General features: G+C 34.1%; 2 protein-coding genes across 3 annotated transcripts in view; one reads left to right on the forward strand and one right to left on the reverse strand.

The window, feature by feature from the left end:
* The first annotated feature begins 1276 nt into the window (after positions 1–1276).
* On the forward strand, positions 1277–10844 carry dct (dopachrome tautomerase). Of its 2 annotated transcripts, none has more exons than XM_030124600.1 (8): positions 1277–1800; positions 1941–2240; positions 3746–3846; positions 4146–4312; positions 4407–4586; positions 6740–6875; positions 7465–7666; positions 10137–10844. In XM_030124600.1, the coding sequence occupies exons 1-8, from the start codon at positions 1515–1517 to the stop codon at positions 10304–10306; spliced, it is 1542 nt and encodes a 513-aa protein (XP_029980460.1). In that variant the 5' UTR covers positions 1277–1514; the 3' UTR covers positions 10307–10844. The 2 variants fall into 2 exon arrangements, with proteins under 2 accessions (XP_029980460.1, XP_029980459.1); XM_030124599.1 differs by having other exon boundaries at positions 1278–1800; positions 10131–10844.
* Positions 10845–11783: 939 nt separating this feature from the next.
* gpc6b (glypican 6b) overlaps positions 11784–16967 on the reverse strand; it is a 136124-nt gene continuing 130940 nt past the window's right edge. The window contains exon 10 of the mRNA XM_030124597.1: positions 11784–13395. Coding sequence (XP_029980457.1) covers positions 13190–13395 — 206 coding nt within the window. The 3' untranslated portion in view covers positions 11784–13189. The remainder of the gene's footprint in view (positions 13396–16967) is intronic.

Below are 16967 nucleotides of genomic sequence, written 5' to 3' on the forward strand. Positions count from 1 at the left end.
GCTCTCAGTCTAGTGTCATAAGGGAGAGTGAGCGTAGTGGTTTTAGTCATAAGTATAACCTCATAGATGCTCAAGTGACTAGTGTATGGGGAATCTATGACCTCAATGCTCACACACACACACACACACACACACACACACACACACACACACACACACACACTCCTTATATTTGAATTTTTACCATTGCAGCTAAGTGTCTAATCCCTATCCTTTAGCGCAGAAACCATTTACAATTGCTAACGCTGGCTAAAATGTCCTCACAAATGTCCTTCCAAAGACAGAAAAATACTTACAATTGTGTGTGTATGTTGTTAAACCTGGCAATATGGACTTGAAATTGTGTTTAGGGAAAAGGACAAAGAATAAATCACCCCTAACAGTATCCAGACAAAGTTACCTTCAGTATTATTATTTTTGCTCACGCTGCCATCACAGTTTGACCCTGTTAAATGTCCCTTTTCATTTTCCATTCAGCCTCTTCAAGGTTGCACCATAATGCATAGTGCAGGTTATGTTATTAGTCATTCAAGGCAAAAAAACAAGCAGAGTGAAGCAACAATGGATCTTCAAAATTATTAATTAAAATGCATTATCATCAAATGAATGTATTTATTTTCATAACATATACAATTTTTTTTTTTTATATATATTTGTGTGTGTGAGATAATAAGACTTACGGATAAGTTGTTTTTTTTTTTTTTTCTTTCTTTTTCTCTAAAAACATCAATAAGTATAGTCAATGCTTTTCTGCTTGTCACTTCATTTCACAAGGCATCAGTTGAAAAAGGGAGTTAATAGTTAATAGAGTAAAACTTTTTGATTAGTGGAACAGACACGAATATGAAACAAGCTCCAAAAACTGTAATTCCTGGATTAAAGTGATTAGTCCTTAATCACAATGTACACACAGATGGAAGTATACACAAAATAACCTTAGGCAGCTATTGTACTGAGATAGCAGAGAATCACTTCACACATCAATGCACAAATTTCCTCCAACAGGACAATAGGTCTGTATACACGGCAGAAATCATGTGTTATCCTTAAAGCAAGGCCTGCCTCTTTTGTCTGTTTTACTATCATTCACTTGTTCTACTTTAACTCATCAACCAGAAACCTTTCAGTCTCTTGGTACAAACTATAAATGCTTTGGTACCTTCAGGCAGTTCCTTGGTATTTGTCCAGATCTTAGTCCAACTCACAGCTCAGCTGTCAGGTGATTATCACAAGACCAATGGCTTAATCCTCCTCCACTCTACAAAAACAAGTACAGATATTAGAGCCTTTCTCAATGTGCATGTAACCCACTGGAACACAACATGATTTGGCTGTAATTGTTGTTTCCACGGATGTTAAAACTTTCACTGTATCTAATTTAAAGATACACAACAGGGAACCAGAGCAAAGTGAGTCTCCACACCCTTCAGGGGGAACTAATTGACTGTATTACTGCTGAAAGTTGATCTACAAACTGATTTGTCATCACTGACGGGCGGAAACAAACCGATACGATGAAGGTGCTAGGTCTCAGTTTCCTCTGTCTGCTGCTGTGGCCTGAGTCTGCAGAGGCTCAGTTTCCTCGAGTGTGCTGCACCGTGGAGGGGATACAGACCAAGCAGTGCTGCCCCGCTCTGGGATCTGATCCGGCCAATGTTTGCGGATCTCTGTCGGGGAGAGGAATCTGCTCTGCTGTTCGGGTGGACAACAAACCCTGGGGAGGACCCTACAGGCTGCGAAATGTGGATGACAGAGAGAGATGGCCCACCAAATTCTTCAATCAGACCTGCAGATGTACTGGTAAGATGATTTTTTTATTGAACAGCTCATGTATATTATATAACAGCTGGATGCAGTAACAGTGCAGCTCAGACATCATCAGTTAAAAAACAAAAAAACACTCTTCATATTCAGATGTTTCTTTTGGGCCATTTTTGCAGGTAATTTTGCAGGTTTTGACTGTGGTCAGTGTAAATTTGGTTGGACCGGACCCAACTGTGACCAGAGGAAAGCCCCAGTGATGCGTAAGAATATCCACTCTTTGACTCCTGAAGAGCTGCAGGAGTTTTTGGATGTACTGGATCTGGCTAAGACCTCCATCCACCCAGACTACATGATTGCCACTCAGCACTGGTTGGGACTCCTGGGACCAAACGGAACCGAGCCTCAGTTTGCCAATGTCTCTGTCTACGACTTCTTTGTCTGGCAACATTACTACTCTGTCCGAGACACTCTTCTGGGTAAATATTCATGGTCACATCATTTTGCATAAGTGAAACCACCAGAGTTCTTCCAGGATGATGTAATTTTTGCAACAACATCAAAAAAGTTCTAGAAAACTAAATAATGTGATGTGTAAATTCATTCCATACTACAGCCTTATGAATATTATTTTAGCTCCATATTTACACCCAGAAGTTATGTATAGTTTGACTTGATTTTTGATTGAAATAGAATTAAATGATGTTTTGCTCTCACTACACTTACTTGCACAAACCTAAAAGTGTAGTTTAATTTACATTTTTACCCTGTCCCCCTGAAGGGGAGGCAAGGAGTGTTGTTTTTGGTTCGGTTTGTTTGTTTGTTTGTTTGTTTGTTTGTCAACACTCTAGCAGCAAATCTATTGGCTCAATTCATACCAACTTGGGTTTATAGATTACCAGTGACCCAGAATAGATCTGATTACATTTTGGGAACAGTAGGTCAAAATTAAAATTTTTTATGGATTTTTAAAATCTTTTTTTTCCCCATTAACTTATAATGGGCAAAATCTCAAATGTCTGTAGCAGCAAAACTATAGGTTGAATTCATTCCAAACTGAGTTTATAGACTGCCAGTGACCCAGAATAGATCTGAGTACATTTTGGGAACAGTAGGTCAAAGTTCACATTTTTTTTTAAATGAATTTTTTAAATCATTTTTTTCCCCATTTAATAGATGAAATTTCAAATGTCTAAAGCAGCAAAACTAATGGTTGAATTCATACCAAAATTGGATTTATAGATTGCCAGTGACCCAGAATAAATGTCGTTACATTTTAGGAAAAGTAGGTGACAGTTTCAATTTTTTTTTTAATGAATTTTTTAAATCTTTTTTTTTTTCCATTTAGTTATAATGGGCGAAATTTCAAATGTCTGTAGTAGCAAAACTATTTGTTAAATTCATGCCAAATTGTGGATTATAGATTGCCAGTGACCCAGAATAAATGTCATTACATTTTGGGAAAAGTAGGTGACAGTTTCAATTTTTTTTATGAATTTCTTAACTCTTTTCTTTTTTTTTTTTTTTTTTTCCCATTTACTTATAATGGGTGAAATTTCATGTCTGTAGCAGCAAATTATTGGTTGAATTCATACCAAATTGGGTTTAAAGATTGCCAGTGACCCAGAATAGATCTGATTACATTTTGGGAAAAGTAGGTTAAAGCTGAAATTTTTTAATGAATTTTTAAAATCTTTTTTTTCCTCCCATTTACTTAAAATGGACGAAATTTCAAATGTCTATATAAACATCAGTTTTGTTTCAATTTACTTCAAACTTGGCACATATATAGAGGCAATTGATATGCTGACATTAACACACACACACACACACAGACATGATGACATCAGCTGGATCCATGCCAAAATAAGCTACAATACGTGTGAGGGGCGGGGTTTGTCATGAGACAGTGATTCAATTGCATCAATTACTCATGATTCTGTTTTGCCACAGATGTGTCCAGTAACTCTTCATTTCCCTGCAGGCCCTGGTCGTCCATTCAGAGCCATTGACTTCTCCCATAAAGGGCCAGCATTCATTACCTGGCACAGGTATCACCTTCTCAGCTTAGAAAGAGAGCTACAGGTATGTGTGAACTTCAGGAGCAATGGTTTTTTGGGGAGATAGCATGTTGTTTTGTTTGTCCTTTGTCAGAAATGAATATTGTCCTTCCTCTTAATTATGTTTTTGTTGTCATATACACATAATATTTGATTTCCTGAGCTGAAATTTCCTTCTTTATCTTCATGAGTTTAACAATGACACTATTGTTGTGAACACATTGTTTGAAAAACACAAATGCATCACTTGCTGAAGGGTATTCTGACATAAAAGGAGAATAATATAAATAAAATCTGTCTTTTTTTTTTTTTTTATGTCTGTAGAGATTGTCTGGCAATGAGAACTTCGCAATTCCTTACTGGAATTTTGCCACAGGGCAGAACGAGTGTGATGTCTGCACCGACTCTATGCTGGGAGGCCGAAACCCAGACAACCCCTCCCTCATCAGTAGCCAGTCCAGATTCTCCAGATGGGGAGTGGTGTGTAACAGGTCTGCACAAATGATTCAAGAGTATGTGTTTGAATACAGTGTAAATTTGGAACATTTATCAGCACTGACTGTAAATGGCTGTTTTTGCCTCCAGTTTGGATGACTACAATCGCCTGGTGACTCTTTGCAATGGCACCAATGAGGGTTTGATTCAGCGAGGGATCATGGAGAGCAGCAACATGTCTCTGCCCACCATGAATGACGTCAGAAGCTGCCTTGGAATCAGGGACTTCGACAGTCCACCTTACTTCACCAACTCCTCCTTTAGTTTCAGGTATAACTGTAATATGTTGCACTAGTTTTTTTCAGTATCAATATCACAATGGAAAAAAAAATCTAAATCTTACCAAGTGTATTTTTCTCATTTCTGGTCAAAATATCTCATCACAATTAAAATAAGACACAATCATCGAAAGAGTAACTTTTCAGTGAGATATAAAGAACTTATTTTTAGACAATAGATCTTGAAAATCTTATTTCAAGGAATCATACCAAGATAATTTTCAATTGTTCCATTGGCAATTTTTTGTGTGTGCTTGAATTAAGCAAAATAAATAAATAAATGAATGAACGAACGAACGAATAAATAAATAAATAAAAAATAAATAAAAACAAATCTTGAGTTAAGCAAAAAATCTGTCAGTGGAACAAGTGAAAATTATCTTGGTAAAATTTCTTGAACTAAGATTTTCAAGATCTATTGTCCAAAAATAAGTTCTTATATCACACTAAAAGTTACTCTTTACGTGATTATGTCTTTTTTTAAGTGTGATGAAGTATTTTGACTAGAAATGAGAAAAAATACACTGTAAAATTTAGATTTCTTCCAGTGTAAGTGGAATATTTTGCATCAGTATCTTTCAGTATCGGTATCACACCAGAAAAAAACAAAATCTTATCAAGTGTATTTTTCTCCTTTCTAGTCAAAATATTTCATCATACTTAAAATAAGACATAATCACCTAAAGAGTAACTTTTAGTGAGATATAACAACTTATTTTTAGACAATAAATCTTGAAAATCTTATTTCAAGAAATTTTACAAGATAATTTTCATTTGTTCCACTGGCAGATTTTTTTGTTGTTGCTTGAATTAAGCAAAAAAAAATAAAAAAAAATAAAAAAAATAAAAAATCTTGAATTAAGCAAAAAAAATAAATAAATCTTGAATTAAGCAAAAAAAAAAAAAAAAAAATCTTGAATTAAACAAAAAAATCTTGAATCAAGCAAAAAAATAAAAAATAAAAAAAATCTTGAATTAAGCAAAAAAAAATCTGTCAGTGGAACAAGTGAAAATTATCTTGGTAAAATTTCTTGAACTAAGATTTTCAAGCTCTATTGTCTAAAAATAAATTCTTATATCTCACTTATAAGTTACTCTTTAGGTGATTATGTCTTATTTTACGTATGATGAGATATTTTGACTAGAAATGAGAAGAATACACTTGGTAAGATTTAGATTTTTGCAGTGTAACTATAATATGTTGCATCAGTATCTTTCAGTGTCAGTATCACACTGGAAGAAATCTAAATTTTTTCCAGTGTATTTTTCTCATTTCTTGTCAAAATATCTCATCACACTTAAAATAAGACATAATCGCCTGAAGAGGACTTATAAGTGAGATATAAGAACTTATTTTTAGACAATGGATCTTGAAAACCTTATTTCAAGAAATTTTACAAGATAATTTTCACTTGTTCCACTGGCAGATTTTTTTGCTTGAATTAAGTAAAAAAAAAAAAAAAAAAAAAAAAATCTTGAATTAAGCAAAAAAAAATCTGTCAGTGGAACAATTGAAAATTATCTTGGTAAAATTTCTTGAGCTAAGATTTTCAAGATCTATTGTCTAAAAATAAGTTCTTATATCTCACTTATAAGTTCCTCTTTAGGTGATTATGTCTTATTGTAAGTGTGGTGAGATATTTTGACTAGAAATGAGAAAAATACACTTGGTAAGATTTAGAGTTTTGCAGTGTAACTATAATATGTTGCATCAGTATCTTTCAGTATCAGTATCACACTGGAAGAAATCTAAATCTCACCAAGTGTATTTTTCTTCTTTCTAGTCGAGAACATATTTTTAGACAACAGATGTTTAAAATCTCATTTCAAGAAATCTTACAAAATAATTTTCACTTGTTCTATTGGCAGATTTTTTTGCTTGAATTAAACAAAAAATATTGAAATGAAAAATGAAAGTGAAAATTATCTTGGTAAGATTTCTTGAAATAAGATTTTCAAGATCTGTTGTCTAAAAATAAGTACTTATATCTCACTGAAAAATTAATCTTTCGGTGACTGTGTCTTATTTTAAGTATGATGAAATATTTTGAAATACACTCTGGAAGATTTAGATTTTTGCCGTGCACTAATTTACTCTGCTAAAGTCTAAATCAGAGGACAGACTTTGTGCTTTTTACCTCATAGAAATGCTCTTGAAGGGTATGATAAACCAGACGGAGAACTGGACGAATCAGTCAACAACCTCCACAACCTCGTCCACTCTATGCTCAATGGAACCAGCTCTCTGTCCCACTCTGCAGCCAACGACCCCATCTTTCTGGTGAGAAGGAAATCTCTCAGGTTACACTAGAGGGCTGTGGTCACCATCATGTTCCATTTATTTATTTATTTATTTCATTTTTTATTTTTTTCTGTTTTTAGATTTTTATTGAAGATACAGGTTTACATGCCTTAAACCATAGGTGTCAAACATACGGCCCGCGGGCTAAAACTGGCCTGCCAAAGGGTCCAATTCAGCCTGTGGGATGAATTTGTGAAATGCAAAAATTACATTGAAGATATTAAGAACCAGTTTAGTTCAGGCGCCACATACAGACCAATATGATCTCAAGTAGTCAGATCAGTCAAATACTATCATAATAACCAATAAATAATGACAACTACAAATTTTTGTGTTTGTTTTAGTGCAAAATAGTACATATTTGTGAAAATCCTTACATTTACAAACTGTTCTTTCACAAAAAATGTGAATAACCTGAAATGTCTGGAGAGAAGCAAGTGTAATTTTATCAATATTCTGCCCGTTACTAAATGTTTTGTGTATTTTTAGCACATGTGTAAAATTATAAGCATATGAAAATTGTAGTTATTTTTTAGATGTTCCATTTATTTATTTATTTACCTTGCAGGTGCTCCATGCTTTCACTGATGCTATTTTTGACGAGTGGATGAGAAGGTTTATTCCATCCAACGGCAGTTTCCCAGACGAGATGGCCCCTATTGGTCACAACAGGGAGTACAACATGGTTCCTTTCTTCCCTCCCATCACTAATGAGGAGATCTATGTGACGTCTGATCAGCTGGGGTATTCTTATGCCATCGCCCTGGATGGTGAGCACGTTTTAACTGAGTGAATGAAAATTTAGTAACCTCTAGCTGGTCTCTCATAACTATAGTCTATACTGCTTTCTGGAAATAAAATGATAAGATTTACAAGTTGTTTTTTTTTTTGTTTTTTTTGTTTTTTTTTTTTACAAATAATAGAAAATAAACCAGACAGAATTCTAACCATAAATGTTTTCTTATAGTGTTTACTCCATAGTTGGACAGTTACAGGTAATTATTTTATCCTCTTGGCCATACGACTAAACAGCCCAGTCAAAAATTGGGAAAGAATAACAATAATAACACAGATCATCCTTTTTCTTGAATGGGTCCCATATTTTATTTTATTTTATTTTATTTTAGCAAGTTTTTTAGCCTTTTTTTAATATATATATATATACAGTCATGGAAAAAATTATTAGACCATCAAAAGTCATTAAAAACAATGGCTATGCAATCAAGTACTAACCTCTGTGTGTATCAAGTGACTAAAACAGACAGAAAAGAAAACATAGAATGTCTAAAAGCACTGTTTTTGTCAGTACAATGCCATAGATATTAATGTAAGAACTAAAGTGATTTTGGTTATTATCAAGAAAACCACAGAAAATGTCTAGATATCAGCTCTTAAATTAAACTCTTATGAGCTATTTTTGTTGTTATCATTATATTTGTCCAAACAAATGCACCTTTAGTTGTACCAGGCATTAAAATGAACAAGAAATTGAAGAAAACAAAGGGTGGTCTAATAATTTTTTCCGTGACTGTGGTCTTAGGTGTAAGAGGGTATTTTTCTATCCTGTATATTTGCATTTGTATTAATTGTGCTTTGTGTTTTTAGTGCCTGTCCTGCTGTTGGATGCTTGAATTTCCCTCAGGATCAACAAAGTATCTCTAATTTAATAAACCTAATCTAATATATATATCATTTAATATGAGAAAAAGCATTGTTTTATGAGATCTAATTAGCTTTATTGATGCCCTCAGGGAAATTCAGCCATCCTATACCTTTAAATAAAATACAATGGTTGTAAATTAAAGGTAATTAGTGAATTATATGCAAAATAGTAATAGAAGAAAGCAAAAATATACACAGTGGTGTATATAGTAGTTATAGTCGTCCTAGCATCAAGGTCCAGTTAGAGTCTGCGTTTTCTTCTAATATTGATCAAAAGCTTCTTCTCACAAACAATCTGACATTTAGATTGTTCTGTAGCAAAATGCTATCTAAAAATATCTTAAATGATGAAAAATGATAAGATTTACAAGCTATTATTTTTCTTTTCTTTTTTTTTTTTTTTGCAAATAATAGAAAGTAAACCAGACAGAATAGACTCCTAACCATAAATACTTTCTTGTAGTGTTATACTCTATAGTCAGACAGTTAAAAATGATCATTTAATATAAGAAAAATCATTGTTTTATGAGATCTAATTAGCTTTATTGATCACCTCAGGCAAATTCAACCATCCTATAGCTTTAAATAACATAAAATGGTATAAATTAAAGGTAATTAGTGAATTATATGCAAAAAATAGTAAGAGCAGAAAGCAAAAACAAACACAGTAAGGTTTATATAGTTGTATAGTCGTCCTAGCATCAAGGTCCAGTTAGAGTCTGTTTTCTTCTAATATTGATCAAAAGCTTCTTCTCATAAACAATCTGACATTTAGATTGTTCTGCTGCAAAATGCTGTCTAAAAATATCTGAAACGACTGTAAAATGATAAGATTACAAGGTTTTTTATTTTTATTTTTGCAAATAACAGAAAGTAACAGCAGTTACAAATTATCATTTAATGAGAAAAAGCATTGTTTTATGAGATATGATTAGTTTTATTGATCCACTCAGGGAACTTCAGCCATCCTATACCTTTAAATAACATAAAATGGTGTAAATTAAAGGTAATTAGTGAATTATGTGCAAAAATAATAATAGTAGAAAAGAAAAACATACACACTAAGGTACAGTCGTCCTAGCATCAAGGTCCAGTTAGAGTCAGTGTTTTCTTTTAATATTGATCAAAAGCTTCTTCTCATAAACTATCTGACATTTAGATTGTTCTGCAGCAAAATGCTAAAAATAACTTAAATGACTGTAAAATGCTAAGATTTACAAGCTATTTTTTTTTTTTTTTTGGCAAATAATAGAAAGTATCAGCAGTTACAAATTATCATTTAATGAGAAAAAAGAATTGCTTTATGAGATCTGATTAGCTTTATTGATCCCCTCAGGGAAATTCAGTCATCCTATACCTAGGTAATTAATAAATAATATGCAAAAATAGTACTGGTAGAAAGCAAAAATATACACACTAAGGTATAGTCGTCCTAGCATCAAGGTCCAGTTAGAGTCTGCATTTTCTTTTTATATTGATCAAAAGCTTCTTCTCACATACTATCTGACGTTTAGATTTTTCTGCAGCAAAATGTTTTCCGTAAATATCTCCACCTGTGCCTCGTCTTTGCAGATGCAGATGGAGGGCCGGCTGTGTTTGTGCTGGGCTCCACTCTGGGGGGAGTCTTCATCGGTCTCCTGGTGCTCCTCCTTATCTTTGTGCTCTACCTGCGTCAACGGAGAAACAGAGGCTTTGAACCTCTGATAAAAGCAGACTTCACAAATAGAAAGTACACCGAGGAAGCCTAGATTTCGCCCGTTGTTTTGAAACGCACTTCAATACTCATGCATCTAAGAGTGATACAGCTGCTGACACTCTGTATGCAGGGTAAAACAAGAGAAGAAAATGTTAATTCTGTAGATGAATGACACACTAGATAGTTTCAAACAAGAAAGAATGTGAATCATGTTATGTCCATTTAAAATATTGAAGAAAAACCTGCTATTGCATGTATACTTTTTTGTGTTAAAACCTGATATGGTTACTAATACATTGACAACTGGTTTCCAGTTTGCATTAACAATCACCAAAATACAATTGTGGAATGGAATCTCTTGGGTTTTTTTTTCTTTTTTTTTTTTTTTAATAAATATTTATTTTCAAGAACAGTAACAAAACACAAATGCAATCATCTTAATTGCACTGAAAAACAGTAAGGCATATTTTCTTATCTTTTTCTTCACTCCTGTTAGCTTGAAATGGCTTCAAACCCCCAACATCACCCCTCATTAGGATCTGAATTCATACAGTAATGCACAGTTTATATATAGATATAAAAAAAAAAAATGCTGACTTTTAGTGTTTCCTCCTAATTCCATTTCAGATAATTTGTCTGACCCGACATCTGTTTTCAACATTTTATTGCAAAAATATTACCATTAAAAGTTCAATGATACAAAACATAAAAAGGGCATACTGTAAGATCAGTATTCATAATAAAGAATCTTTTTAAACGACACACATATTTGACATATTTTCTTGCTGTTTTTGTTCGTACAATGTGAATGCTATAACACTGACTTAAATGCAACAAAAAAAAAAGCTCAGCAATTATTCAGTGATATACTGCGACAGGTATAACTGGCTAATTCCTTGAATATGTAAGCTTAGCTGGCCTTGTGGTTCCAGAGCTGACGGGCTCTCAGAGAACAGTGGCCGTACATACAGGCTGGTTTTGTACGCCCCCCTCAGCAGTGCCAGGCCTCTCACATTCTCTGTAAGTACGCTCTACTGAGGAGCTTCAGCGGAGCATTCAGCCCTGTCCGGTCTCCACAGATTCTCATTTCACAGGTGACTGTGGTCGGCTTCAAGCCTGTCTGTGCTGCAGACATAACCATTCAAGCTTTACAGATAAATTTAGGGACCTTTTCTTTGCATTTCTAGTAACCACTGTGTTCTGTTTGCTGCTTCCTTTTTCCTCATAATTTCCTCTTCTTTAACTTAACTACAGTAATCAATTTAGACATGGAAAATACTGTACATTACTTGGAACTTGACTTATTATAATAGAGTATTTTAGCTCAATGGCTACAGGGCACATTATAATGACTATATTGTTCAAAGTGTGACAGCACTTACACATTAACTTTCCTGCCTTTCAAGTCACAAATGCAAAAAAAATGCAAATTCCCTTTATATGCAATTACTTCTGACTATACCGCATTTCTGTGAAAATACTTGTTGAGTCTTATGACATGTCATATGAAGTGGCTGATGATTTTTTTTGGGCCGGAATTACTGAAGTTCAATTTCGGGGCTACAGCGGCACATGACTTCCTTCAGTGATGGTGATTCTGTATTGAATAGATGTGATTTTCAAGTGCGATGTGCATGTCCTTTTACACTTAATGTAATATGGTTTTCCATATCCAAGAACCATTTAAGCATTTTTAACATAAACGGTTAATTTGTGCAATGCAGTACTCCTTATTCGATGGATGTAATTTTTCTTTTTACCAATATTTTAAAATTTAAGGATATGCATCGGTTCTGTAGAAAGGTTGAATGGAAATAAACTCTTGACGAAGAAAAGGAGATAGTATGTTTTTTATCATAAGTACTAAGGATTAGAATGTGTTTTTGCTCTGTAATGTAAATTGATAGCTTTCATGTCAGAACATGCACAACGCTACACCACAGAACCAGCATCACTACGATGGCACTGCTGAACACTAGTGGCACCTCCTCTTCATAACATTAGCTGCTCCATAATAATTATGTCCAGGCTGTCTACTCCTGAAGCCAAGTTTGTGTGACCAGCATGATATGAGAATGTTCTGCAGATAGTGAATTTGTTGCAAGGCAAATGAGCATATAAAAATATGTAAAATGTTTTTAATAGTTTTTAACCTAGTTTGAGTTTTAAGACATGAGCACAAGGTGGGTGCTGAACTGTTTCAGCTATGAGCAGAGTAGATCACGACCAACCCAGACTACACCTACATTCTTCGACCAGGGAAATGTCAAGGATACAAAGCAACATGATTCAGTGACTGCATATGATCTAGAAACAAACATGACAAGTTTGGGAGAATATGGAATCACTTCTCATCAAAAATCAATAATTGGCACATGATTTAATAACAATGGTATAAAGACATTGTAAGGTGTAAGTGGAACCCATATGATCCTGTATTTTCTGTATTTAGATCTTTACCATTTGTATTTGTTTTAAAATATAATATTAAAACATATTGTAAACGTATTGTGCCTCATTTAGGTGCATCAAATAACCACATTCTCAACAACACACAAACCATTTTTGCATTAAAAAAAAAATCAAAGTGCGTGTTCAAATTTTCCACATGGAGACCTACAATAATACCTGCGCTAAGTGCAAGAAATACTTTCTGTTCAATCTCTGAAGCAGAGTTTGTTAGGTCGGCATCAGTGTTAGATGATGAAGTGATGCCATAAAATATAAATTATGGCACTGCACGATCTTTGGGAAACTGGGAAATCATGATGCATGACTGCTCTCCTTTTCAGAGCAGACTCCTTTAGCCTCGAGGCCGGCAGCCTGAATACTGTCTGCTTGACTGTAGCTCCAATCTGCCTGAATACAAAAACTGCAAAAAGAAAAAAAAAAACAAAAAAAACCTGCTGTCCATGTTAAGCCAGTTCCTCTAGCATTATCTCCATTGTCGGTGGAGTGCCAGGGCTGAGAGGGCCAGCATGGTTGGCAGGGCTACATGGGGTGCAGAGCGTGGGGCAGAGTCACCCACGGGCCCGCTCCGGTCGGCTTCCACCACCGGGGCTTCAGTGGCAGCACCGTCTGTGTCCGTGGGGCAGACCTCTGTGCAGCCGCTGCCGCTGCCTGAACCACTGCCTTCATCACCTGCAGCAACACAACACAAAATAAACCAGGCTGAGCATGTCACTGAAACTGGACTGGAGCATTATTCACACACATTTTTCCTCATTAAATAGTATTTCAAAGCTACAACATGTTAACATTTTACATTCAAGCCAACATTAACCCCTTACTGCCTAGATTTATTTACAATTATGTAAAAAAACTAAATAAATACTTATGTTGTTGCTATCAAGCAGATGCTAAATTAAGTGGAGTTTAATGATTTAAATATTGCACATATAATAGCTATGATGCAAATTAGTGACAATTGTCATAATTGTCATAATAGTAATGAACCCTTTCATGCATTAATTATAATAAAACTGGATGTGATTATTTCCCCCAAAAACAGACTTAACCCTTTCATGCATACTGGTAAATTCAGTGGACAGCTGTTCTCTTTTATATTCATGGGTTTTGTTGTTTTAGTTCCATATCAGCCAACACAGTGGACGTTTATGCATCATCCTATACACTGACATTCATATCATTACTGAAACTTTGCTGTTGTTGATAAACCTGATCTGCAGTAACATGTTTGAGTGTACAAATTTGTGAACTGTTAATCGACTATAATTAACAGTTTTTTGGGGTTTTTTTTCAAAAAGTTTTTTTTTTTTTTTGCATATTATCTCTATGAAGTGAGTAATATTTATTATTAGAGTATGTTAAAATGTGAGAAAACATCTGATTAACTGCATGAAAAATGTTTTTATTTCATAGTTTTCACACAATGTATCAGTAAATACATGTTTCTTTGCTTCAAAAATTAAACGCATGGTATCCAGCTTAGTGGACATTTTTGCAACTTCATGAAAAATAAGTTCCAAAAAAAATTTCAATGGTATTGTTTTTTTCATGCCTAAAGAGGACTAAAAACACTCAGGAAAAAAACCTTAGGGCTTTCATAATTCGTGCATGAAAGAGTTAAATGTGATACCCATTTTACAATTGATCTTTTTTAGCTCAAACACAACTTTGATCATAAATATTGTTTTTTAACATAAGTTGCTTTCCAATGACCCTCAAATTGCGCATATATAACTTGTGCACAAAAATTAGCCTAATGGAAAACGACAATTTTTCCAAAACTCTAATTTTTCAATGAAAAGTTTTTGTGCTGGCAAGAGGTGGTTTTTCAGGCGTAGCGAAATTGGTATATCATGCAAAACTGCAATGGAAAGACCATTTTCCGCAACTAGAGTCACGTGAATAAAAAAACGGATGTTGATAGACATTACAACAAGTGAAGAAGAAGAGTTTTAAAAGAAACATGACACGGTATGTGTGGACTCACCAGAAAACCCAATATTTTTTTAATTTAGTACGGGACAGAGGGGTAATATATAACAATAATAATGAATATATCTGTAAATCAACATGATATTTACATTTATCGCCATGTTTATGGAATGACTTCTCGTGTCATCTTGTGATAATAAAACAAATCATCGCATTTGTGATTTAATGAAAAAAAACGACATTACGCACTTCTGTTCTTTCAACATTTAGTAAATATCGTTAAAGTTTTGCGCAGATGTCTAATGGAAAAGCCACTACAATGTCCAAAAGCCCTTCTCCATAAAACTAACATACAATTCATTTCATAGCGAAACAATGTAAATGTAACTGTAGAGGATATATATTAATGTTTACTCAGTATGTATAATTACTCAGTATCCATGCAGGAATTTTGGTTTTGTAGTACTATATCTAGACCAAAAATGATAAATTAGGAGCAATTATTGTAAATATTACAGTTTTAAGTGATGTTTGAGTGACACCAGTTTCAGGTATGTAGATTATTTTTTTTGATGCTACTATTGTTTAGTTACTCCAGTCAACAATCTAAACAAAACAAAACTGATTCAAAAAGCTGTAGAATGTCATGGAATGAATAAAGAGAACCATGAATGTCAGGGATCAAAGGAAATCACAAAGAGTGTTGAGCAGCACCTCATTACAAAACAGTGGAATACTGAGGCAAATTTGTGACGATTGTTTACAAGGGGTTAAATACTGCATGACATGATCACAACTTTAGAATTGAGGACATGTTTTAGGCACCATTGCACAATAAGACCCTAATAAAGGATCTATACTTAGGTGATTAATTACATTGTAAATATTAATAAACATTTCTTACAGTTTGTGTACAATGATTTCCTCTCTGTATTTGGCAAAAAGCTTAGTAACCAATGAGAAATAAGTACACGAGTTATATTTTATTTATATTGCACTTTCCCAAATGAAGTGCTTTACAGGATAAAACAATATACCACATAAGAAAAGGAATTGATTCACAATGTAAATACAGCATGAAATAAATACAAGGCTTAGATTTTATGCATTAACATTCAAGACATACTTAAATGCAGCATAAAATCCAGAAATAAAATTAGACTCAAAGCTACAGTGCTTGATCTTTTTTTTTTTTTTTTTTTTTTTAACCATCACTGGGTAAAAATTACCTTTCAGCATAGTGTAACTGACATAATCTGAGACTTAAGCATCTACTCCTTGTCTGTGTTTTTGGGCTGTTGAAAATCTACACTGTGATGCATGGGTTTTGTCGTATTACAGGCATTTTCAGACAGGTATGGGGGGGGGGGGGGGTGAGTATGTGATTGACAGCTGCAATTAGCAATCGCTGGTCAGATTCAGTTAGAAGCGACCTGGACGACCTGGTTTCCCTTTCCCAACAACATGAAACGACATCAGGTTCACGTGTATATTTATATTTAGTCTTTAGATTTGGGCAGAAAGGAGAGCGCTGTAAAAGCATGGGGTCCATTTCCCCCCTAATTTTGGCTCCTATAGCTTTAATACTAAATGTAAATATGGGATCATTATTTTGGGTTATTGTTGCACTGATTTTCTGATGCATAATGAAAGATTATTAATGATAGTGTACATAACTTAATTAGTAAGTTAATCGTAAACCAAGTACATGTCCTGTGATATCTTTTTGTTGTGCAGTGTCACACAGTACACTTCCACTGTTGACACTGTTTACACTGTTACATGTGTGTTTACATTGTCTACACTGTCATATTTACACCGTTTACACTGTTACATGTATGTTTACTTTGTTACATGTGTGTGTTTACATTGTCTACACCAGTGATTCCTAACATGTTTTGGCTCGTGACCCCATTTTAACATAAAACTTTCTGGCGACCCCAGACATTCAAAACGGTGACTATTTTTGCAAAAATTTATTTATTTTTGATCATGCGATAGTTTGCTATACTATGTTGCAAATAAATTTTAATTTTAGATGACATTTAGGCTATATAATGTAAATTATTATGAATGGAGGCAGAAAAACCAGGTGTAGATTACTGCACAAAGTGAGAGTTTTATTTTCCTTGGTCAGGATATGTACAGTCAGTCCAGCTTAGATTTACAAGGCTGACAATTAATACTGAACAAACAAGAACTCAAACTATGAATTATGAAAGAGCTGCAGCATCTGAAACTGACCACAATGAACATTTGAAAGATAAACAGTACCACAGTGCTTCAGTTTCAGCTTCAGAGTTTGTCATGTC

Source organism: Sphaeramia orbicularis, chromosome 21, assembly GCF_902148855.1.
Source record: "Sphaeramia orbicularis chromosome 21, fSphaOr1.1, whole genome shotgun sequence".
Taxonomy (NCBI): domain Eukaryota; kingdom Metazoa; phylum Chordata; class Actinopteri; order Kurtiformes; family Apogonidae; genus Sphaeramia; species Sphaeramia orbicularis.